The sequence below is a fragment of the Aquarana catesbeiana genome, linkage group LG04 (genome assembly GCF_042186555.1).
Source record: "Aquarana catesbeiana isolate 2022-GZ linkage group LG04, ASM4218655v1, whole genome shotgun sequence".
NCBI classification, from domain to species: Eukaryota; Metazoa; Chordata; class Amphibia; order Anura; family Ranidae; genus Aquarana; species Aquarana catesbeiana.
The window spans coordinates 138,408,517-138,435,051 of record NC_133327.1 but is presented as its reverse complement, the minus strand read 5'-3'; the positions used below and the strand labels follow the sequence as shown (position 1 = coordinate 138,435,051).

Genomic DNA, 26,535 nt, shown 5'->3' with positions numbered 1-26,535 from the left:
AATAATAATAATAATAATAATAGTGGGGCCCATATCACTTTTTCTTCTTTTTTGGATTCTCAGATATTGTCAGCTCTTTCTTATACAATGTATCTTTATTTTTACTATAAAACTGTTACAGGTGTAAGGTGTGAAGTGCTACCTAGGCTAGTACATCAGGCCTCAAATGACATATTTGTTTCTTTTCGGACCACCCTTGAGCGTGTCTGTTAGCGGCATCCAACCATTAATCGCCTATTAAGGCCAAACCACTGTTATAATACAACAGGTACATCCACTTGTACTAGTAGCAGAAGCCAGGCTCAGGCACTGGCATTCAAACCAGGACCTTGGCAAACATTTACCCCCTTGGCACACCTCTATTTCCTTACGGCAATTACTTTATTAAAATATAATTGTAAAAAAATTGCTACAAAGTGCACCAGCATTAAGTGAATCACAGGTAACGTGACTTATTCTACCATGCTAAAATTTACATAAAACATAAATAACTAAAAAGATAAGATCTGCAGCAATAGGGACCTGTGGCTCTGATTGGCACATATTGCACCTCTAAACAGCTACGCTCTTCCCTCCTCCATTGCATTCTTGCTATTTTCCTTAGAAGGATAAAGGCTGCAGGCTCCCTCCTTCCTCCCACCCCCTCCTTCTGTCTCAAAGCTTCTGGTTATGCTTGCTTCTGCCAGACCAAGTGCACAGTGCTGAGGAACAAGCAGTGCCGCAGGAGCCACATATAGGAGAAACTGCAGGTCCACAACCTGGAGAAAGAGGGGACTCAAGGATGTGAGCCAACCAAGCACCATTCACTGCTAAGTAAGGGGTGGTTGTATAGTGTATTCCGGCTCCTGGAGAAATATTTTGGTGAGTAATTACTTTTATTTCCACTTCTATTCATTACTTATATGTGTGAGCGCACAGATAGGATTAGACAGATTTCTTTTTTTTTTTGTTCTTTGTTTACACCTTGCTAATTATGATATGATCAAAATACCTATTACAGGCTTACATGTGTTGTAGAAACACAAAGCCCATTGATTTCCAAGAACAGCCTCAGTACATTTGTCCTTAAATAATTCATGTCCCTGGAAACGTGTATGGTTTTGAATATAGATGAACAGCAAAATCCATAGTTTTAGGAAAGCTAAATTCAGCCTGTATTATCTGTGCTGCTTAATTGTATTTAGTATGTTTGAAGAGGTGCAGTTAAAATGCAAGCAAATCATTTTGTAATCCGGTTTGGTGAAATGTCATGAAGTTAATTTATTGCGCTGTGGAGGTGTTTAATATCTAGAGTTGATGCACAGATACCAATCTACACAGTATGGTGAGATACTACATAATAACATTTATGAAACTGGACTGTATTCAGTGTGTGAAACAAGTGGATCACAAATAAGGACATGCTGTCCAATAGGAAAACATACTATCTCTAGTTAGGTAAGGTGTACAATGTACTGCTGTCACTACTAATAATGAAAAACTCTCTGCATCTCTGCCTTGATGTGCATTTAACATGAAACATTGTGTCGCGTTAGATTAAGACTTTATGCGCGTTGGTATGCGTTTTCATGTCATCTATTATGAAGTGACAAGTCCCCGGAAGGGTCAAAACACTAACAATTTTTTTTTTATATGTTTACTATCATTTTTGCTGCATTGTGTTGAGTTGCAGGCAGGTTTCATTTTATTGCAATACATGTGTGACGAACACTATGGCATGAACTAGGCAGGCAGAAAACCATTGTTTTCTAGACCCTTGCAGTGACCTGCATTGATATGGTGTAAAAAAATGCAGTTCACTGCAAATGGTGTGAACGAGCCCTTTATGTGCAGCAAAAAACCCTATTTTTTTCCCCTTATCATCTTTTGTGAACTGTCAAATAGAAACAAAAGATTTAAAGTGATTTTAAATATTATTTATTTATTTTTATTTTTTTAACAAACAGGTTTATACTCAGCCGTTCTGTGCAATGAAATTGCACGGAGCAGCTCTGAACCTCCTCTTCTCGCGTCCACCGCTGGCGCTCCTGGAGTGCTCCCATAGAAACCCGTTCCCAATGTATGCACAGTTCCAAATAGCTCATCGGCTTGAAAGATGACAGGAGCATCGCCAACCGTATATATGCCACCTAAGCTGTGGATCCCGGTCTACACTGAACACCATTGTAAGAGGTCACTTCCACACTGACCATCAATGTAGAGGATCCCTTCTTCCCTGACCATCAATGTAAGAGGTCACTTCTACACTGACCACCAATGTAATAAGTCACTTCTACATTGACCACCAATTGAAGAGGTCACTTCTACACTGACCACCAATGTAGAAGGTCCCTTCTGCTCTGACCACCAATGGAAAAGGTCACTCCTATACTGACCATCAATGTAATGGGTCACTTTCACATTTAGCACTAATGTAAGAGGTAATTTCTACACTGACCACCAATCTAAAGGTTCACTACAATTTTCACTAGCTGTTTTTTTTTCTGGCCATTATTATCATTTACTTCAATTCTTGATTATTAATTAAACCTCATTCATTAATTTCTTTATTTAAAAGTCTATACAATCTACTGATCACGCTAATGTACCATGAGTTGAAGGTCCAATCATTTGAGTATTGTTCCCTGAGACCTGAAAACTATTTCAAGGGTTTCTCCATGGTAAAAAGGCTGAGAAGGGTTGCTTTATGCCAAAAATCTATGACTTAGCTACCAATTGCAAGATAGCTTTCGAAACTTTCTAAGCACAAAGCCAGTTTACCGTCCTTCAATCTTTAGGGGGGCCGGACTGTGGCCATTGGGAGCAGGGTTGCCAACTGTCAGTAAATTCCCAGACAGTTTGTGAAATCCATGATTTTTACATCTATGAATGTCCATTATAGACATGCAGTCTGTCCGTAATGGACATTCACGGACAGATGTAAAAAATCACAGGTTTCCCAAACTGTCCATGAATTTACAGACACTTGGTAACCCTTATTGGAAGTAGAAAATGTATTGGTGACAGTTGAGTAAATAATGCATCTTTGGCATTAGGGGGAGGAATAGTGCACCATCGTTGGTGTCAGTGGGAGAAATAACGCCCTGTTGATGTGAGAAACAGGAATTACGCCCCTTTGTTGGTGTCAATGGGAGGAACAGTGTCATGCATCGGTGGGAGGAAAAGTGCCCCAAGGGCCAGATAAAGGCAAGCGGAGGGCTGCAGAGGCCCTCAGTTTGGAAACCACTGTACTAACACACATATTAATAAGGGCAGAAATAGTCAGCAGAAAGCACCACATCCCATATCAAATGTATGTAAAAAGGCAAAATACCGGGGGAGGAGGTTTGAAACAAACACCCCAGGGACTTTTAAGGTGCTTAAAATGTATGGTAGGCACAGAGGTAGATAAACATGTACGATGTTTTTATAAAAAATATATAATTTTTATTTGAGATTAATTTTAAAACCATATTTCCCTACAAGTGAGACATCTTCATAAAAAAGTGATACAAACAGATCAATAATTTAACCCATTCATGGGCACACAGAAACAGAGCCACTTAGTTCCGTAACAATCTGCCGCTCAACATGTTTCGCTCGAGTACGAGCTTCTTCAGGAGTTTAACCCCTTCCCGCCGACCGTATGCAGATATGCGTACTCGGCTTTCCGGGGTTATACCGGGATGATGCCCGCAGCTGCAGGCATCATCCCGGTACCGTTGTTTAGAGCGGGCGATCGGCTACCCGTATATAACAACCAATTCGGCTAAAAGCCGCTTGGCTGTTATACCGGAGGAGCGGGAGGGGATATCCCCCCCCTCCCACCGCCTCCCGCCGCTCTTACCGGGCCTCCTGTGCGATCGGGAGGCCCGGTATCCAATCGGTTGTCTCCGGCAGCTGTGGGCGGGCTGGAACGAAGCCGTGGGCGGCTTCGTTCCAGCCTCCTCAATGTAAACGCGGAAGCGACGTCATGACGTCACTTCCCGTTTACTCGGCTGCCAATGGCGCCGAATTTAAAAACATATACAGTATTCAGAAACGCCGTTTTCGGCGATCTGAATACTTTGAAGTGCAGAGGAGGGATCGGGGGTCTTTTAGACCCCCGATCCCTCCATAAAGAGTACCTGTCACCACCTATTACTGTCACAAGGGATGTTTACATTCCTTGTGACAGCAATAAAAGTAAAAAAAAAAAACATTTTTTTAAAAAACACAATTTATAAATCTAAAAATAAATAAAATAAATAAAAAAATTTTTTTTTTTAATTTTTAAAGCGCGCCCGTCCCTGCGAGCTCGCGCAGCGAAGAAAACGCATACGGAAGTCGCGCCCGCATATGTAAACGGTGTTCAAATCACACATGTGAGGTATCGCCGCGATCGTCAGAGCGAGTGCAATAATTGTAACACTAGACCTCCTCTGTAACCCTAACCTGGTAACCGTAAAAAAAATTTAAAGCGTTGCCTATGGAAATTCATAGCTACCATAGTTTGTCGCAATTCCACGAGTGCGTGCAATTATAAAGCGTGACACGTTTGGTATCTATTTACTCGGCGTAACATCATCTTTCACATTATACAAAAAAATTGGGGTAACTTTACTGTTTAGATTTTTTAAAATTCATGGAATGTCCCTTTTGCAAAAATTTGCGTTTAAAACACCGCTGCAAAAATACCGTGTGATATAAAATATTGCAACAATCTCCATTTTATTCTCTAGATTCTCTGCTAAAAAAATATATATAATGTTTGGGGGTTCTAAGTAATTTTCTAGCAAAAAATACGGATTTTAACTTGTAAACACCAAATTTCAAAAATAGGCTTAGTCATGAAAGGGTTATCACTGCGGGATGCTAAACCATTGAGGTTCGACAAAGTAGTGAATCCTACACGTAATACGTTATCATTTTTCCTCCTTACATATTTTGTTTTACAATATACTACCATTACTCTATACATGTACGATTCACTACTTTGTCGAACCTCAATGGTTTAGCATCCCGCAGTGTTAATTGATTTATATATTGTCTTATATTTGTTTTTTCTATTTACTATTTAGAGCTCACCACAATCTTTGCCATAAACTCCTGAATAAGCTCGTACTAGAGCGAAACATGTCGAGCTTCAGATTGTTACGGAACTAAGTGGCTCTGTTTCTGTGTGTCCATGAATGGGTTAAATTATTGATCTGTTTGTATCACTTTTTTATGATGATGTCTCACTTGTAGGGACATGGTTTTAAAATTTATATATATATTTTTTATAAAAACATTGTACATGTTTATCTACCTCTGTGCCTACCATACATTTTAAGCACCTTAAAAGTCCCTGGGGTGTTTGTTTCAAACCCCCTCCCCCGGTATTTTGCCTTTTTACATACACTGTACTAACACACTAAAAGACCCAAATCAGCACCTGTTTCTCAAAGTAAAATAAAATTACTTCTGAAGGACTCACGGACAGTGCTTTGAGCAATAGAAAGCTCTGCTCTGATGCATCTGTACAGCAGGGTTCTGCTTCCTATCAAGAGTTCTGCAGCACATGGAACAATAAACTATAATAAACTATAAACCACCCCGCTATGTAGGAATTGCTTTTTGGCTCAAGACTTCAGACTTTATAATTGTTTTCCCTAAACTATCTCATAACATAACAATGTTCACAGCTGCTTTGTGATTTAGCTCATGTCAAGCTAAATGTATCTGTTGTGTATACTCAATGGATCCAGGCAGTCTGCAGACCAGAGCACTGTCTCAGAGAATACAATTCATCAAAGAAGCAGGTTCAAAACTGTAGAATACTTTCTACCTTTACCACAAGCTGATTTCTGAATGTATTCCTTATATTAGTGATTACAGTACTCTCACCTACAATGCCTTATGCCGTGTACACACAAGCGGACTTTCGACGGACTGAACTCCGAAGGACTTTTTGACAGGCTTTCGATGGAGTTCTGACGGAGTCCTGCTGCAACGGATTTGCCTACATGCGATCACACCAAAGTCCGACTGATTCGAACGTGATGACGTACGACTGGACTAGAATGAAGAAGTTGATAGCCAGTAGCCAATAGCTGCCCTTGCGTTGTTGTTCATCCGTCGGACTAGCATACAGACGAACAGATTTTTGGACCGGACTCGAGTCCGTCGGAAAGATTTGAAACATGTTCTATTTCTAAAGTCCGTCTGATTTTTCGACAGCAAAGGTCTGATGAAGCGCACACACGATCGAATTGTCCGGTCGATTCGTTCTGTCGGACCTTTGCTGTCAAAGTCCGGTCGTGTGTATGTGGCATTAATCTGCTTTTCTTTCTGGAAGGATGGCAACATCTTTGTTCAGACACTATCCAGGGTCAGCATCTACTCCCAGGACTAAAGCCTAGTACACACTACTAGTTTTTTCTCATTCAACCCAGCAGGTTGAAGGAAAAAAAATGTCAGCTCAGGTCAGAGTCGCCGAACTAACAATCTGAAGTTAGTCCAGCGACCTCCCCTGCTGAGCTGTTGTGTTTTGACAGGGGGCGGCCCCTACCCCAGAATACCCTGGTCAGCGCTCTCTGCCATTGGCTGAGAGAGCTGATTGGGAGCCAGTTAGCTGCTGGTCTTCTGTTGGACCGCCTGCCATACACATGGGCTGATTGTTGGCTGTTTCATTTTTTTAAACAGCCGATGTGGCCCGACATTCGGCCCATGTATACTAGGCTTAAAGCGGGGGTCCACCTATCTATCGTTTTTTTTTTTTTTGAGTTCATTCACAAACTTTTCTTCTCAGCATTACATACTCACATATTGTGTGTAATATGTCCGCCTGTGTCAGATTTCGTTGGAAAGAATAACTTATATTATTCACTGCAGGCGGTTTCCATCTTCATTGTGGGCATTTGAAGCCCACAAGCGTTTATTTCCTGGATGTGGTGAATGCTGTGCTCCCAGCATTCACCGCTCGTTCCCGCACATGCTCAGTGGCATCCTGGGAAGCCTGAGACTAGCTCCCAGGAGTCTGGGAGAGGCTAGAAACACGCCTACTCCCACGGGAGGAGAACCAGGAAGTGCAAAGAAGAATAGAAAAATAAAAGGTAATTACGGCGATTTAAATTTTTTTAAACGGCATGTCAGCATCTAGGCAAGGAAGAGAATACATACAGATATTGTTCAAAATTTGGGTGGAACTCCGCTTTAAGATGATGATGGCTCAGCGATGACACACTCATGTAAATCCTTTTGTCTTTGTAATTCATTGGTGTATTAAAAAACATGATGCAGATCTGGATGCAGCCTTTCAGCTTGTGACTTGCTAAAAAGTTACAGTGTTGAAGTTTGTAGATTAAGGAAACGCATTAATGCATTAATGGACCGATGACACCATCTTAAGCCCTATACACACGGGCCAAATATTGGCCGTTATAGGCTGGTTCCACAGAAACCGTCCAAAATTCACCCCATGTGTACGGCAGTCTGTTGGACAGAAGCTGGCCAAACATCTGGCTTCTGTCGAAGGGGTATGACCAAAAAACATTTGCCGATCAGCATTCAATCAGCGGTCTCAGCCAATGGCTGAGAACGCTGACTGGTGTGTTTTGGTGGGGAGCAGTCCCCATGCCAGAACATAGTAGCGCAATAGGGAGATCGCTGTACTAACTAACAGATAGTTAGTACAGGAAACTCCTCTCAATTCCACTGGGTTGAACGGAAAAAAAACTGATAGTGTTTACCTAGCTTTAGCCTAAAATTGGGCTAAATGAAAACAAAAACGGACAAATTCCTCCATCTACACAAATGAAGTGGATGGAGAAATACCCCTCACCAGGACATTGTATTCTGACAGCGGCTTCTACTGCTACAATCAAAGAACCGACTTCTGTCAAGCGGGAATGGTCACACGCTGATCGAAATTTGTCCAGTTCCTGCTGAACCATTTTATCAGTGTATGGCCAGCTTTAGCAGAGTCACATTGATAAGAGCTGTAATGGAAAACATACACTATTACTGTATATTATTACTATATATTATATCAGGAATTCACAGAGATCTAAAAGGTTTGCTTTAAGTATAAAAAAGGACAATTGGCTTCTAGTCATTCCTCCTTAGCTTTCTTTTCTCTTCTGGTCTTCTTCTGTTTTACTTTCTCCACCTGAAGCTCGGTACATAGAACCCTTCACCCCTGGTCCTCTATTGCAACAATTATGTGGCATATCTCCAAATTAGATCACAAGCTCTTTGGTGGGCTTATATCGCTACTCTTAGGACAGCATGTTGTCCCTTATGCCTCATATTATGTTTGATTATCACATATGTCTGCTTATGACAATTATTTTGCCTTTATAAGCTTATACGCATTCTGACTTAATGCAGTATGACTACATCCTTTGCTCAAGCTGTATGCCTTTGTCTATTCTTCTTCTAAAATCTTTTGGCAATATGTGCATGGTTGCTTTATTTCTTTTTGGGCTGACACTTCACTATATTTTTATTATGAGCAATTATATTTATTTTAATAGGCAAGCTCTAGAACTCATATTGTGCCAAGAAAGAGGAGATTTGGTTGCCATCTTTCTGCTTGTTGCATTTAATACTAGCTCCAGTGACATTTCATTAACTAATTTCCAGTACTGTTCATTGGTGACAGGTATGATTAAAGATACAAATGTAATATTAGCCCTAAAATCACCCACATAGGTAATAGGCTAGTATAAAACTTTACAACAATGGAACGGGAACATTCCAAGGTGAGTCACTCATCATAACCTTTGAACTGCCCTACTTTGATATGCCATACTGTAATAGAAATATGCAGACATAATGCTGAGTTCCATCATTAGAATGTTGACATGTCAAACATTTGTTCCACGCTGGCCACGAAATGTACCTGAGTCACAGTTTAAAGGCCAAGAAAATGTAATACTTGAATGAATCGTATGTGCCTGGGATGGAAAAAGTCCAAAGAAATAGGGTTGATTTTGGACATTCTATTCTATTAACAAACAGTTTAATAGCAAAACACAGTAAAATTACTTATTTAATTTCCCAGTGAATCAAACCACTTTCCTGGTTGCTGTGTGCAACAGCTTTGCTTTTATTACTACAGACCTCTTTTGTTAGGTTTGTTTGCATGAGTGGTATAATAAAATCACTGGAATTAAAGCAACAACTAACAAATCAAAGTGGTAGTACTTTGGCTTTATAGTCCTGAAGTTCTGTTTTCATATCCCACCAAAGACACAATAAACAAGCCTTAGCTGTTAACTCTACACACTCCAAAATATGAATTCAAAAATGCACTGGAAACACCATTGCATCAATAACATGTGTCATTGCACAAAAGTAAACGCATGTGGATACATTACAGCCCACCTAATTTAATGCTACAAAAACACACCTCTAAGCACACACTTACATCTAAAATGACCCTTTATTTCCTCCCGTAACCCAAATACATGTTATTTATTGCTTTTCTTCATACTGTATGTAGTGCCGTAGTATGAATGTCAGATTGGAAGCTGAGCTTATACATGGACAGTGAGAATTGTTCAGTGCTGTCGGTAAATTCATGCGGAATATGTTGGCGCCAAAAAATGTACAAAATAATGCATGCCCAGGGCTGGTGCAAGGATTTTTGACACCCTAGGCGAAACCTAATTTTGCAGCCCCCCCTTGGCTCCACCCCTGACTACAGCCCCTTTGCCCTGCCCATGTATATCCCACCTTTTTAAAGGAAAGGGCCCATCAAATGCAGCGCACCAGAGCCCATCAAATGCAGCCTCACCAGCCCCCATCAAATGCAGCCTCACCAGCCCCCATCAAATGCAGCCTACCAGCGCCCATCAATGAATGTTTGCTTGTTTACATTCATTCGGGAGTCGGGACACACACACAGTCCTCCGCCGCCACTCTGCCTCTGATACTATGTGCGAACCGAGCGGCGGCTGCCTGCTGATGCTGAGACTTTGTTGCTTGCTGCAGAGAGAAGAGAGTAGGAACACCAGTGGCCGGGCTCCCTAGGCAGCAGTGTGCCGTAGGCGGCTGCCTAGTTTGCCTAGTGGTAGCACCGGCCCTGTGCATGCCTAATGTAGAATTTTATTAATAGATGTAGCAGCAGTAACAGTGAAATCATCCTCCCTAGTGGAATAGGTTCCAAAATTTGGCACATGTACAATGTCCTATCTAAGTTATCGGAAGTTTCTTTTAGCTACCATGTTATTTGTTAAATCAGAACTAAACCCACCAATTTGAAATTTATCTATACCCAAAAACACACATTCATTATATTTCAGCTTACCGATCCTTGGATGTGGTAGCTGCATTAGTTTTATTTATTTTTTGGCTTTTTTTCTTTATTTTCATCTGGTGGTCTGGCCAGAAACACACTTCCGTCTTATAGTGGTTACACTCACTTCTCCACTGTATCTCTGGAGGAGCAGTGTGCAACACTTGGACAGCAGCATTGACAACCTATGAAGAGGATTTTGTTATACTGGCCAGTAGATTTAGATGGACTTTGCATAAGTGACTAAAAAATTAAAGCATAACTACAACTAACACTTTTTAGTCCGTTACTGCAACAGTTTTTTCTTTTTTGGGATAAAGGTTTATACAAATGAATAAAAGCTGACTATTGCAAGCATCCCTGTCAGTGTTTAATGATTTGCCCCAGCCCTCTAACTCCTTTTTTTTGTTGGACATCTTGGTCTGTTAAAGGAAGTTGAAAAATAACAGACTTACTGGCCGCATCAACAAATAGAAATAAAAGAAAAAAAGATAAGGTAACCTGCAATATATTCCATCATCCAACCATGTGCAATCAAAATTACTGTTTTTTTTATTTTACTTTCACATGATTGGGTATTTTTGTCAAACTGAATTGTCAGCATATTCACTAAGCTAAGGGAAATTTCCCCTGCAACATGAATCACCTATTTGTCTTTAGTAAGTCAACCACATATAGTGTGCAGGGCATCAGAGAATGTTGATCTGAAAACATATTTATGTACTTTCACTGTTTTCAGTGAGTAACACATTTAATATGTAGCACCCTGGGGTTTAGTCAGGGAGCTCCTCACCAAATTCCTTGTCAGGTGTAGCTACTGTAGATAGTTGTTAGAGATCCACTGATTTCTCCCTAAGTTTGATCTTGTTGTACTTTTCTCTTCTTCCACTAGGTGGATGGGCACCTGGTGAGATTAGATGTGAGAAGGACATTTCAAGGTCAAGTTATGGGTATATGGGATATCTCAGGCAATGGGCAGGGGTTTTCTTGAATCCCTTAGCTTGCTGGGAGAACCTATATATTTGGGTGGAGACAGGTGATCTATGTTCAGTGCCACCCAGACTGCCATCTGGGTGGACGTGTGTCATCTGCCCCAGGCTGCTAGGCCGGAGATTGGGCCCATCCTGGGGGCATCTGGCTGCTAGGCTGTGTGAGGGCCTATCCAGAAGTAAGAGAGCAACGCAGGGTTGGGACTGCGGCTTGCAGTCCAACCAACAGTGACGGTTCTGCCAGCTGGAGAACATGTCGTGGTCAGAGGTAGAAGGGAAGCTGTCGCCACTATAGGTCCAACCACCTTTACCAGGGACCACAGTGAGTAACTGAAGCAAGTACCGGAGCAACATTCTTACCAAACGGGCACAGTGGAGAATCGAGAAACTTCAGGCGTTGATCAAGTCATGGAACCAATCAGCGGAGGTGACGCTTGCAGAGCAGCCTTTTGTGTCAAGCCAGGGACCGCCCGGGCAGCAGGGGTGAAGCTTGAAAGGTATCTGGAGTGCCAAGCTAGGGACCCAGCAGGGAAGCGTGGACAATGCTTGAGTCAGATACCACCGCAAAAGCCTTGAGGAACTCACAGGATTCAGACTCATTGAATCACAGAGTCCAGTGAAAGACTAAGAGCTCAATGGGCTGAAGAGCTACAAGTGGACATTGTAGTGAAGCTGAGAGAACTGTTGAACTTTGTGTTAGGAACTGTTAGATACTGTTGCCATAGGAGACAACAAACCCGCACGTGCAGAAGTGGCACCTTGCTGGGGCCTTTCCCTTTACGGCTGTCCTCCTATTGAAGTCCCAGAGTCTGCCAATTGAAATTGTAACTACTCAAGGGTGTTCTGGCCCTAACCCTCTTTCCCTTGCAAAATATGAAAAGGACTGTTAAAAGAAATAAAACCTCTTTTTCATCCAAGAAGTGTCTGGTGCCCAATGACTCTCACCATCTTTGCACCCACTATGCCTCACAACCCACTACATATTGAAGGATGTCAGCTGTCTTTGGCCTTGAAGGTTCTCATTAGACTGGGAGAGGAAAAAAGACTTTGCTACAAATAATTGTAACAAGCACATATCTTTTAGATGAACAAAGAGATCTGGACAGCCGCACACCGGAATGAATTGAACTCATTAGCTATGAGTAAGCACTTAATGTAAGTGTGAAACGCGTCAGGTGTTGTTCTGTACCACCCCACAGTGGTGCCCTGTGTACCCCATGATCCTGTTTTACGAATAAAGACAAACATAATTCATTCTGGTGTGCAGCTGTCCAGATCTCTTCGTTCATCTATACCTGCATCAGCAATCGCCAGCACCTGTGGCTCTCTTCTCCCTGGAGGTGAAGGACGCATACACCTTGGCTTGGATCTACCTGAGTGGTGGAAAACACATTGCCACATATCTTTTAGCAAGTGCTGTTTTAGCACATTGCCTGGCAGGCACATGGTAGGGGCATACAGCAGGGGCCTGGGCAGCACGGGGAATTGCATGTGGACAGAGTGGGTGATCAGTGTGGCAGGTGGGAGAAATTACTGTAAGTAATCTGTGTGGCTCGTCTTGCAGCAGCTGAAAGCTGGCGAGAGGAGGAGTTGCCAGCTTTCAGCTGCTGCAGCGAGAGCCATACAGAAGATCGGTTCCAGTAATTTCCCCCATCGGCTGCACTCACCACCTGCTCTGACAACCGACAGCGCCCTCTCAATGTGTCGCATGAGGCACATGCCCCCCCCCCCAGCAGTTTCGGCCCTGTATCTACCCAAGAATGAAGGTTGGGAAGAGATCTTCTGTAGCACTGGAACCCTCTGCAGTTTCTTCAGTGTCTTGCCTTCTTAGAGGAAGCAGCACACCCATATTTTAGTAGTAAGATCACACAGAGTTTTTCAGAGAAGAGAAGTTTCACAGAGAAGTTGAATTAAAAAAATGAGCAATAACAATTACTTCTCATTTTCTCATGGGAACACTCATTCTGCCCCTCATTAGGCATAAATGGCCCTAACCCAAATGTGGTAGTAAGTATTGAGTAGGGAATATGGGGGGGCTGTTTATGATGGACTTAAGGTCTCATGCACACTGGGCATTGAGCTCCAGTGCATGAAACCCTGGCATTTAGTGCAGGCAGAATGGACATGTGCACTGTCCAGCCCTGCTGCTGGCAGACTATAAAACTCTATGACTGGCTGAAATCTGCTGCAGCTGGATGAGGCATCAAGCAATACTAATGTCCAAGGCATTATGCACCCAGGGATGAATACCCCAAACACAATCAGTCTGCGCTCCAAGCATTCTATCCTGGGTGCATACTGCCCTAAATGTTATTACCGATAGTGCAATGTCCAGCCAAAGCAACTTTCAAATTGTCATAGAGGTTGCCACACTGCTTTCTGCAGGGCCTGGCGGTGCACCAATGTTTCATGTATCGGGGGTAATTATTGAGTGTGCATTAGGCCTAAAGTGGAACTAAAGGTGTTTTTAAATCTAGAAGGTAGCCTGTATGTCTCTTCTACTACAAAATCTTTTCCCCTGCCTTGCTAGCAATCTTTGTACAAATTGACAGCTGTCCATGTAATTGCTGAGTGCCAGGACAAAGGTTGCCTAGGTAACTGTGTGGGAGGTATGTCATATTGGATAGCCATTAGGAAAGGCTGATAACTCCAGATCTGGAAGAAGACTTGGATAAGATGCAAAAGGTAGCAATGGAGCACCATATATGACATAGCATAGCTGGAGAAGAGCACTTCACAAAAAAAGTGTGCCATAATGTGAAAACATGCTGTCCATGCATGCATGTTATGGTGAGAGCTCCTGGGGATCCCAAAACTTTAGTCCCCCTTTAACTCACTAACTTCCAGTAAAAAGCCTTATGCACAGTATCCCCAATCCAGCAATTTCTTTCAGATTTGGGTCCTGTACATTGCTGGAGGAAAACTATGATGTGTAAAGACAGGTGTGCTGGTGGCATCTTGTCAGGATGAATACATAAATTAACAGCACTAGCAGAATATAAAGCATTAACGTGATAATGTGCTTGTATATTATTGACTGTGTCAATATTGACAAGTTCTATACATATATAATGAATAAAGTGCTAAGTGCTCCAAATGAAAATTCTAGTGCTTCGTGGTTCAGGATAGGATTTTTCAAGTGCCACACTTCTCTCTTGTGACCCCACTCACCGGAGTTAATGGACCCTCAGCTTTGCAGTTTAGGGGTCAATAGGGCTGTGATCTAAAAGATCTGATGTGTAAAAACTGGACTCTCAGAGAAGCTTCCATGCAGATATTCATGTGGATGGACCAAAGTAGATCATTCATAATGGGAAACAGAGATAAAAAAGCCGATAGTGAAGTACTGCTAATACTAAATCAAATGCACAATCAAACAAATGGCACTCACAAGACGGCTCTGTAAAACAGGCATCAGTAAGTTCTGGGTTCGCCGCTGTATGGCGTGAGTTCCACGAATAGCAGGAGTTGCGTCACTGGTTAGTGAAACTGGAAATACATTGACGCGTTTCTCCCCTCCTCCTTTATATACAAAGGAGCGGTCACCTCCTCTCCAATTAGCCAATAGTAGAAACCAAAACCATAGGGTGTAATCAAACACCAACTTCCTTTTGATAACATCATTTCCTGTCATTGCCAAGTGATAACAAAAAACTTTATTGCCAAATACAAATACTTTAAAAACAACGTACATAAATTTGTTATTTTAAAATTCATGAAGAGGAAGAACAAAATTATATGATTCATTAATTCTATACGAGTTCATTGTTTACATAAAAAAGATAAATGCTCGTTTATTTTTATTTTATTTTACTTTATTTTAATTTTGTTTAAATTTTTGTTTTATCTTTATTTTTATTTTATTTTATTTTTATTTTTAGTCGGATCTTCTGATCTAGGCCCAGTTGCATTATTTTATTTCACTAAACAACATTGCAGCACTGTATAGAAGTGTATCTATCCTTTAAGTGATAGCTGTTATTGTCCTAATGGATTATAATTGCAGGCTTTCAATGAAGATTATTATTATTATACAGGATTTATATGGCGCCAACAGTTTGCGCAGCACTTTACAACATTGGGGAAGACAGTACAATTACAATACAATTCAATACAGGAGGGATCAGAGGGCTATGCTCCTTAGAGCTTACAATCTAGAAGAAAGGTTCAAGTGGAACAAACCTGAACCTGAACCCGATAGTTCCAGCGACGAGCACAAGCCCAGCAGCTCCAGCCGCTGTCTCGGTTCCTCATTGGATAGATTGATAGCATCAGGAGCCAGGGGGTGAGGCCGAGTCCTGCTGTCTGTGTGAATGGACGCAGCAGCAGGACTCCGGAGCGCGCCCGCACGGGTGCTCCCATGGAAAGTGGCTCTCCATGGGGGCACTCGATGAAGAGAAGGAGACAGGAGTGCCACGGGGTCCCCAGAAAAGGAGGACCGGGGCCGTTCCGTGCAAAATCCTTACACAGAGCAGGTAAGTATAACATGTTTGTTATTTAAAAATAAAAAAAATGAACCTTTACAATCACTTTAAACTTCGTTTTACAATCGTGCCACCAATATTCTGATTTTCTCTGGTATGTGGCATGGTGTCTGTGCTGCAGCTGCCCCCATAGCCCCCCTTTTTCTTACCTGAACCCGATAGTTCCAGTGGCGAGCACGAGCCCAGCAGCTCCAGCTGCTGTCTCGGGTCCTCATTGGATAGATTGATAGCAGCAGGAGCCAGGGGGTGAGGCCGAGTCCTGTTGTCAAAGGACGCAGCAGCAGCAGGACTCGGGAGCGCGCCCGCACGGGTGCTCCCATGGAAAGTGGCTCTCCATGGGGGAACCCGATGAAGAGGAGGAGACAGGAGTGCCATGGGGACCCCAGAAAAGGAGGACCAGGGCCGTTCCATGCAAAAACCCTTCCACAGAGCAGGTAGGTATAACATATTTGTTATTTAAAAATTTTTAAAAAATGAACCTTTACAATCACTTTAAACTTCGTTTTACAATCGTGCCACCAAGTTTTTGATTTTCTCTGGTATGTGGCATGGTGTCAGATATGTGCAGTAATCCGTACCTTGCCTCTGTTCAAGAACTGGTCACTCCCTCCTCCCCCTTGGCTTCTCCTTTCGGCCAATCGGGAAACTGGTCTCATGACCCACTTGCTGGGAGAAGAATCAGTGTGAGAATAGCGAATATTAATTCGCTATTCTCACACAACTGGGTGGGCTCAGAGCGCAGTGCTCTGCGCCCTGAGCCCACCTTTTTTTGAAGCCTATTATAGCCTCTGGCTCTAATCACGTGCTTTAAAGAAAACCCCCCCCCTTTGGAATCCACGCATCCGGAGCCATGCATGTAGATTAGGGGGCCGGACGCATGGATAGGGGGGGCAGCGCCTGTGTGCCCCTACTGGATGGGCTGCCACTGCCTCTGAGTACAATTTTAAAAAGTATTAATTTATGCTTATTAATAAACTTATTTTAGGAAAGAGAAATGGTTTAATGTAATATACATAAATTCCTTACTAAATGGAAAGTCGTTTTGAACAATGGTACTTGCACACAGTGCAGAAATATCCCAAAAGCAAGTGTTATTTATGTAGACTTTTCATGAGTGCCTTGCTACATTTGTCACCCAAACTGTTAAAAATAGTGAGTGTATTTTCAGAGAACTCAACTGAGCCAAGTCATCCTGCAAAGTGGAGCCGTCACCAGTAAAATGCCAGTTGCTAATTGTTTCCAGCCAAGAACATTCAGCTATAAAGCAAGCCATAGTTGTTTAACTTCAGTACATCAACTAAAATGGTTGTACAAGTGACAGGCGTAAACACGTAGTACACAATGTACTCTAATGTCTAATTGAGATGGCGGGGAAAATGACCTTGTTCTAAATTAAGCCGCATGAATACATATGATATATCTCCTCCCTATATGATATAACCACTGGAGATGATTAATATAAGGTTAAATACATTTCAGCTATGTACATGCACATATGGATATATCATTAGAGATGTAAGAAGAAAACAAGAAAATTGGACTGTAGAGCAAGGACATATTGGTGTGGATTTTTCATCATATTAAACTGATGTAGTGTATGTGTCCGATGAATTTTCATCAATATATATTACGTTTTAACTTAACAGCACCCTTAGTGTGCAGTTTCTATCAATAATCAGCCGCTGCCATCAATTTCAGGCATCTGCCTGAACAAATATTCTATGCTATGTATGTTGAGCCGATAGCTTTAATGTAAAGTGTAAATTAAAAGTGATAATAAAACCGTATAAAACCATGCAGCTAAAGTGAATCACAGCCTCCAACAGTTTGACTATGAAAAACACTTGCCAACACCAATTGTAAACATATAAGAAAAAAGTCCTTATAATACAAATTATTATCTTCAAATCCACTTCTTTGCTTGCCACCACATGTGCATTAGTGATGCATGCTTTCCTTAGGCCACTTTCACACTGAGGCACTTTACAGGTGTTTTAGCGCTAAAAATAATGCCTGTAAAGCTCCTGAAAAGCGCCTCTCCTGTCACTCCAGTGTGAAAGCCTGAGTGCTTTCACATTGGGGGAGTGCACTTGCGGGACGTTAAAAAAAGTCCTGCAAGCAACATCTTTGGGGCAGTTTAGGAGCGGTGTATACACTGCTCCTAAAACGCCCTGCCCATTGAAATCAATGGGCAGCGCTGCCAAAGCGCCTGCAAAGCGATTCGGCAGCCGGCGCTTTACGTGCAATATTAACCCCTTCTTCGGCCGCTAACATGGTTAAAAGCGCCCCACTAGCGGCCGAAAAGCGCAGCTAAAACGGAGGTAAATTGCCACTAAAACTAGCAGCGCTTTACTGATGATGCTCTCACCGCCCCAGTGTGTAAGTGCCCTTAGTATTCTGTGCTCTTTTTATATAATGTGCTCTACCACCTAGTGTAAGGGGGACCCTCACCAGAGCCTTTTGGGCCACCAGGACCCTCACCGCTCTGGAAGATCGAAACTTTATGTTAGGTGTATCCTTGGCATTCTCTGATTTAACTTTCAATCTCAGAATGAGAGAACAATACATGATAATTGTGCAAAACGTTTATTAAGATCAAGTTAATTAAAATGTATTTAACAATGCACTCACATTTGCTTGTGCCTTGTAGCAGCACCCACTATGCAAAGCCTTAGCGTTACAGTCCTCGCCTCTGTTCGTGTTACCGAGCGGGTGTGTGTTCCAACCGGAAGGGACATGACGTCGATAGAGACTTGGAATTTCCGCCAGTAGTTAGACCTCAATGCATTTCACCAAAAGGCATCATCAGGAAGTCGGCACGGGTTTATATGGTTTTATTTGTTATTTTTATTTTACACTATACCTCAAAGCTAACGCCTCAACATACATAGCATAGTATATTACGTTTTCATTTTGATTTCTGGCATTACATTTTTTGATAGTATTGTTGGCATTGCTATCTCTGTAATAGTGTCTATTACCATTATAGCACAAATGCTGCTTTAAGTTTAAGCTTACACTTGGGACTTAAACTGAGATTAAGGGTTAGATTTAGGGGTTAGGCCAAGGTTTAAGGGTTTGGATAAGCTTCGGAGCTATTTTTGGATGTCAGTTTGGGACAACATGTAAATAGCATACATGGTGTCAGTCTTTGGGTGTGATAAATGTGTGCCAAAGTAGCGAGTGATAAATGCGCTTTCATATCAATGATAGAAATGTTTTTATTACAGGTATTTATAAAGCGCCAACAATTTTTATGCAGCATGTTACATGTTGTACATTCACATCAGTCTCTGCCTTGAAGGACCGTACAATCTATGGTGCCTTCCTTACATGCATACATACACATAGAAAGGCCAATATAACCTACCAACATGTCAAAGAGTGTGGGAGGAAACCAGAGTAAGCAGAGGAAGAACATGGGGAGAATATGCAAACTCTATGTATGTAGCATCTTGACTGGGAATAAAACCATTGTTGCTTAGATAACATTTTATTAAACCATTGGGGTTGGTGTTGGTGATGATAGAGATATTGAAGACATTGATATCATTGCACATGGGGAGATTATATCTATGGTTTACAAACAGAAGAAAACAAGTAAAACAGGGTACAGATATAGTTGTATGATGAGCAAAAATAAGGTAGGGAATGGGGAGGGATTTGGTTCTGCGATCATGGAGTAGGCAACCCATAAATAGTACACAGGTGTCTCATAGGTAGAAAACATTGGTCAAAGTTAAATGGAAAGAGGTGCTTGACCAAGCTGTACCAGTTTTAAAATGGCATGACAATTAGGGTACTGTCAAAAAATTAAGCTTGTGTTCAACATGATGTTTTCCTTATGTAGTCTTCTACATTACCAACCAGATGATCTGTGGATCACTGATGGTCCAGGAGAAACTTTTGGTGGTCCCCAGGGGTTCTGCTACAAATCAGTAGTTTCGGCTGCTGTGAACTCAGAGGGAGTAAGTAGTGCAGAGAGGAGATGAAGAAGGAGGGGACTTCCAATGGCAGTGCTGATCACAGACTGTGGGAAGAGCATGGTGCTCAAGCACATGGCTGGATAAGGAGGTGAGATCCAATGATGAGTCATGAGTCAGCAGTGTGATGCAGACTGTGGGGGGCAGAGGGAGGCAGAGAGCCGGAGCATTGTGTGTTTAAGGGAGCAGTGTGATCCCTTAGAGAGCTGGAGCATTGTGTGTATAAGGCATGTAAAATTCATGTCCGTGGTCCGTGGGTTTCAAAGTTGTGGGTTTAGTGGTCCGTGAGGTTCAAAAGGTACTATACACAAAGCGATCGGATCTACCAGGGACCCCCACCATGCCCCCCCACCCCATATTCTTATTACAAACTTTTGTAATTAGCAGCAAGCACTCAGAAATGAGGTACCTTCATATCTGCTAAAACTCTGAAGCACAAATAAAATACACACAGCCTGTGATTATGTTAGATAAATGTTGACCATGTTATGTTGACCATGCTTCTCTTTTAGGCTATAGATAATGTGGAACACTATTGAAACAGCGTTGACAGTTTTAAAATAAACATGTAACTTTTCCCAGAACATGAACAGTCCAAAAATAACTTTACATAGCATCACATTACACTCGTTGGCTTTTGTCTGAAGCATAAAATGGAACAGAGAAAGTATGCTGATGTAGCTGTATTATGAGATTTGTAGAGATCATTTTGGTTAAAGTTAGGGAAACAAAACTTTTTGGATGACTATAAAATCCTTCTTTTATGAAAAAAATACAAGGCATTAATATGGCTGTTATTTTAAGTCATGTCATGTGCTTTCTTCCAGGCGGCAACCCAAGCGTGGACTCACAGGACGCTGTATACCACAATCTACGTTGAACCCATATGTATCTTTAAATGCTTATAGAGACTCTTGCCCACGTCTGAAGGTCAAGACTGTAACAATGGAGATGCTACGTCGCTCTTCTGTTTTTGCTGCAGAAGTATTTGAGGTGTTTGACAGATCCCCAACTGACAAGGAGCTGGTAGCACAGGGGAAAGCATTGTGCAGAGACTTTATCCAGGCCCGACTCCAGCGTGCTGGTCTTGGATGGAACAAACCAGAACATGGGATCTCTTCTTCAGTAGGAGGACGTATGGCGGAGGTATCAGCCACCTTCCTGAGGCTAGGTCGGTAAAAGAGAACTCACACACAAAAATACATTCAATCCATGTAAAGGCAGTATTTTAAAAATTCCAAATAATCAAATATCACTGTAAAACCATCTCAATCTTTGAACTACCAAAGATGTCAAAATGTAAATGTGTCACACTGGTCTGTATTTTATATCTAAAACTGCATTTAATTAGCATTCAAGCTATGCATGCTCACAGTATGATACTTTATTATAAAGATACATGCATAGGTGTGCGCAGCCTATTGCATTAGGGTGTGCACCTCAAAGCTCAAACACACACGTGCGATAGAGCAGTGGACAGTGTCAGTAGGGCAGAGGCTGGTATCAGTAGGACAGTGGATGATGTCTGTCAGTAAAGCAGTAGACAGTGTCTGTAGGGAAGTGGACTTTGTCAGTAGGGCAGAGATTAGTGTCAGTAGGGCAGTGGACGGTGTGAGTAGAGCAGTGGACGGTGTCAGTAGGGCAGAAATTGGTTTCAGTAGGGAAGTGGATGGTGTCAGTATTTTTTTATTTTTATTATTTTATTTTGTTATTATTTTTTACATTTGTATTTTTTACTATTTTTACAATTTTATTTGTTTTAAGTATTTATTTTCAATATTATTTTGTATTATTATTTGTTTACAATTTGTAAGGAGCCCCATTGGCTTTGGTGAAATAGCAGAGAAAGAGACTGAGGACAGAGATCCCCCAGTCCTTTTCTCTGTAGCCTCAGCTGCCATGGGAGGGCGTTCAGCAGGGGGAATCTGTGTCGCACAGGGTGATTGGGGTGTGTCCAGGCACATCCATCACACCCCGTGCACATGCCTATAGATACACGCTAAAAGCACCAATCTCCATTCATCTTTATAATACCCCTATGGAATCAATTGTTGTATCAGTTAATGCATGTACATATGCTTTTAACATGTATTTGATTAATAAAGTATAATTTTGTGTACATGCCTAACTTGAAAATGCATGAAATACAGGGAGAGCAGTACACATTTATATTTTGGTAATTTTTGGGGTGTCTCTTTGGTGGTCCAACCATTGAGATTGCTTTAGAGTCAAGTTTTTGGTAGTCCCTACTTTGGGGTGGTTTGGCAGGACCGTTTTTAGGCAGGGGAAAAGGGTCTGCTGCCCTGGCCCCATCATTGTTGTGGGGCCCAAAGCAGCTGTCTCATACTACCCAACTATACCAGTTTAAATTCCCTTATCCCTTGAAGTTTTAGTCCCGTGCTGTGTCTGGATATCTCAATGTAAAGTTCTGTTGCTGCTGCCCAGCTCTGCCCTATTACCATGTACAAATGACTCACCTGCAGACCCTGTGTTTACATGTAAATAACCTGCATTGATATGTAACTAGTTGTGGGCCGTGGCACTGATATGTAAATAGAGGCAGCATTCATATGTATATCATGTCCCCCTGAGGTCATATCTGCCATCACTTCTGCTGGATGCTGCCCACTGGAGAGGTAAAGGAGCATGCTTGAAACTATAGTCATTAAGTCTAACATCAGCCTGTTCTGCAAAGGTAAACAAATTGGAGTTGGAACCCTTCTTCAAAAGAACATGGTGCCACAGCACCCTGAATTTTGGTGCATGTGAATACACACATCTCAGCCGATGCATGAGGGTGTCATTAACAATTAACAGCACTTCTGTGTATCTGATAAAGGGCAGCATGTTTCTGTGGTGTCAGGAAAGCAATTTTGCATGTATTCCTGACACACACAAATGTGAACGCAGGATAAATGTCTCAGTTACATTGGTGGTCAGTGTAAATCTTCTCATTACATTGGGGCGTGGTGTACAATCCTTTCATTCACACTAGTGGCCAGTGTGAAGGTCCCCCTTACATTGGTGGTCAGTGTAAATCACTCTTTACATTGGTGTTTACTGTGAAAGCTTCTATTATATTAGTGGTCAGTGTCAGTGGCGTAACTAAAACCTTCAGGGCCCCGATGCAAGAAATCATGAAGGGCCCCCCTGACCCCTGGACAGTGCTTTTCCTAGGGGGATGTCTGATAAGAGGAGGAGCCGCGAGAGCCGCCGAGGGACCCCAGAAGCCGGTGTTCGGGGCCACTCTGTGCAAAACTAACTGCACAATGAAGTTATGACATGTTTGTTATTTAAAAAAAAAACCTTTACAATCACTTTAAGGGGTTAAAACAGGTGGTCAGGAGGCAACATATTGCCTCTTTACCGGCTGTCAAATGCCTCTGAAAAGTGATCTGAGCATGGATCGCTTTTCAGAGGAATAGCATTTTGTTGTTGGTACATTGAACGAGCAAGAAAAAAAAAATCAGTCCTGATTGTACACATATAGGGTGTCAGGATTAAACGTGCATACATAAAATGTGCATACATACATCTAAACAGTGGCGGCTGGTGCGCAAAAATTTTTTGGGGGCGCAAACATTTTTTGAAAAAAAATCATCAAATGGAGCCACTGTGCCCATCAAACGCTGCCACTGTGCCCATCAATTGCAGCCACTGTGCCCATAAATTGCAGCCACTGTGCCACTTAAATGCTGCCAGTGTGCCATCAAACGCAGCCACTGTGCCAAACGCTGCCACTGTGCCCATCAAACGCAGCCACTGTGCCCATCAAACGCAGCCACTGTGCCCAACAAACACAGCCATTGTGCCCATCAAACGCAGCCACTGTGCCCATCAAACGCTGCCAGTGTGCCCATCAAACACTGCCACTGTGCCCATCAAACGGTGCCACTGTGCCCATCAAACGCTGCCACTGTGCCACTAAAATGCTGCCAGTGTGCCATCAAATGCAGCCACTGTGCCATCAATTGCTGCCACTGTGCCCATAAAATGCTGCCACTGTGCCACTTAAATGCTGCCAGTGTGCCCATCAAATGCTGCCAGTGTGCCCATCAAACGCTGCCACTGTGCCCATTAAATGCTGCCAGTGTTCCATCAAATGCAGCCACTGTGCCAAATGCTGCCACTGTGCCCATCAAACGCAACCAGTGTGCCCATCAAACGCAGCCAGTGTGCCCATCAAATGCTGCCAGTGTGCCCATCAAACGCTGCCACTGTGCCCATTAAATGCTGCCAGTGTTCCATCAAACGCAGCCACTGTGCCAAATGCTGCCACTGTGCCCATCAAACGCAACCAGTGTGCCCATCAAACGCAGCCAGTGTGCCCATCAAATGCTGCCAGTGTGCCCTTGAATGCCCCCAGTGTGACCCCCGACCGCTCATCGGCACTTACCCTTTCTTGGTGGGGCAGCGGGTGACTGCGACGAGTGAGGTCCTCCATGCATCTCCTGCTGTCCACATCTCCCGTCCTCTCCTCCTGATAGGCGTCCAATAGCGGCGCCTGACGTTTCAGCCAATCAGGTGACAGGTAACAGACCCGAGCACCTGATTGGTGGAGAAGCAGTTTAGTGTTAGGAAAGCGAATAGTCATTCGCTTTTCTAACACAGCTGAGTGGCCTGTGAGATCACCTTTTTTGATGCCTATTAGAGCCTATGGCTCTAATCCGGTGCTTCAAAAACACCCCCTGCCGCTGTAATTCAGGTTCCCTGCGCCCAAAAAGGGGCTGGGCGCCTGAATAGGGGGTGGCAGCGGCGGCCATTGATAGATTCATGCAATGCATGAATCTATCTATTGGTGATAGAGGGGTGACTGGAGAGAGGGGGCGGCACCCAGTGCGCCCTTAATGCGCGGACCACCACTGCATCTAAACACACACACACATACACATAGATAAACACACACATAATATACACACACATATACTGTATATACACACACAAACACATATACATATATAAATACACACATAAACACATGCAAACACATACATGAACACACATATAAACACATACATGAACACACATATAAACACATACATGAACACACATATAAACATACATGAACACACATATAAACATACATGAACACACATATAAACACATATGAACACACATATAAACACATACATGAACACACATATAAACATACATGAACACACATATAAACACATACATGAACACACATATAAACATACATGAACACACATATAAACACATATGAACACACATATAAACATACATGAACACACATATAAACACATACATGAACACACATATAAACATACATGAACACACATGTAAACATACATGAACACACATATAAACATAGATGAACACACATGTAAACATACATGAACACACATATAAACACATACATGAACACACATATAAACATACATGAACACACATATAAACATACATGAACACACATATAAACACATATGAACACACATATAAACATACATGAACACACATATAAACACATACATGAACACACATATAAACATACATGAACACACATGTAAACATACATGAACACACATATAAACACATACATGAACACACATATAAACATAGATGAACACACATATAAACATACATGAACACACATATAAACACATACATGAACACACATATAAACATACATGAGCACACATATGAACATACATGAACACACATATAAACATACATGAGCACACATATGAACATACATGAACACACATATAAACATACATGAACATACATATGAACATACATGAACACACATGTAAACATACATGAACACACATATAAACACATACATGAACACACATATAAACATACATGAACACACATATGAACATACATGAACACACATATAAACATACATGAACATACATATGAACATACATGAACACACATGTAAACATACATGAACACACATATAAACACATACATGAACACACATATAAACATACATGAACACACATATGAACATACATGAACACACATATAAACATACATGAACATACATATGAACATACATGAACACACACTTACAGAAAGCCTTTTTAAAAACGGCAGTGCTTTACCTCACCTCTTCCTGTCGGGTACTGCACTGTAGGGGGAGACAAAGAGCACAGCACACACTGCTTTCACTTTAGATCAGTGTGACAGGCTCCCCGCACAGTGCCGATTACAGGTCGGCTAACAATGGGGAGATCGATCTCAGCCGCTCCTCCTATCCAGATAAACAGGGGGGCCCTCAAGGGCCCCCTGCAGCATGGGGCCCAGTCGCCATGGCGACCTCAGCGACCCCTATACTTCCGCCACTGGTCAGTGTAAATCCCCATTACATTGGTGGCCAGTGTAGAAACTCCTCTTTATATTGGTAATCGTTAAAAAATCCAAACTTGCATTTGTGGTCAGTTTCAAATCCTCCCTTACATTGATGGTCCATGTAGAAGCCCCCTTTAAATTGGTGATGAGTGTAAATCCTCCTTACATTCATGGCCAGTGTAGTGCAGTGGCTGTTGATGTAAAACGCCCCTTTATTGGCTGTTGATGTAAAATCCCCCATTACATTGGTGGTCAGTGTAGAAGTGTCTCCTTACATTGGTGGTCAGTACAAATCTCCTTGACAATGTTTGTCAGTGTAAATTCCCCCTTACATGGAGGTCATTGTATGTCCCCCCTTACACTGGTGGTTGGTGTAAATGCTCTTATTACATTGGTGTCAGTGTAGAAATCCCTCTTATTTTTTGGTGGGTGGCGTAAAATTCACTCACATTGGTGGGCATTGTAATTTCCCCATTACATTGGTAAAATCCCCCACTATATACTTGCCAAAAATG

General features: G+C 42.2%; 1 protein-coding gene across 1 annotated transcript in view; it reads left to right on the top strand.

Moving 5' to 3' along the window:
- Nucleotides 1-566: 566 nt before the first annotated feature.
- BOK (BCL2 family apoptosis regulator BOK) overlaps nucleotides 567-26,535 on the top strand; it is a 48,597-nt gene continuing 22,628 nt past the window's right edge. The window contains exons 1-2 of the mRNA XM_073625763.1: nucleotides 567-861; nucleotides 20,527-20,870. Coding sequence (XP_073481864.1) covers nucleotides 20,645-20,870 — 226 coding nt within the window. The 5' untranslated portion in view covers nucleotides 567-861; nucleotides 20,527-20,644. The remainder of the gene's footprint in view (nucleotides 862-20,526; nucleotides 20,871-26,535) is intronic.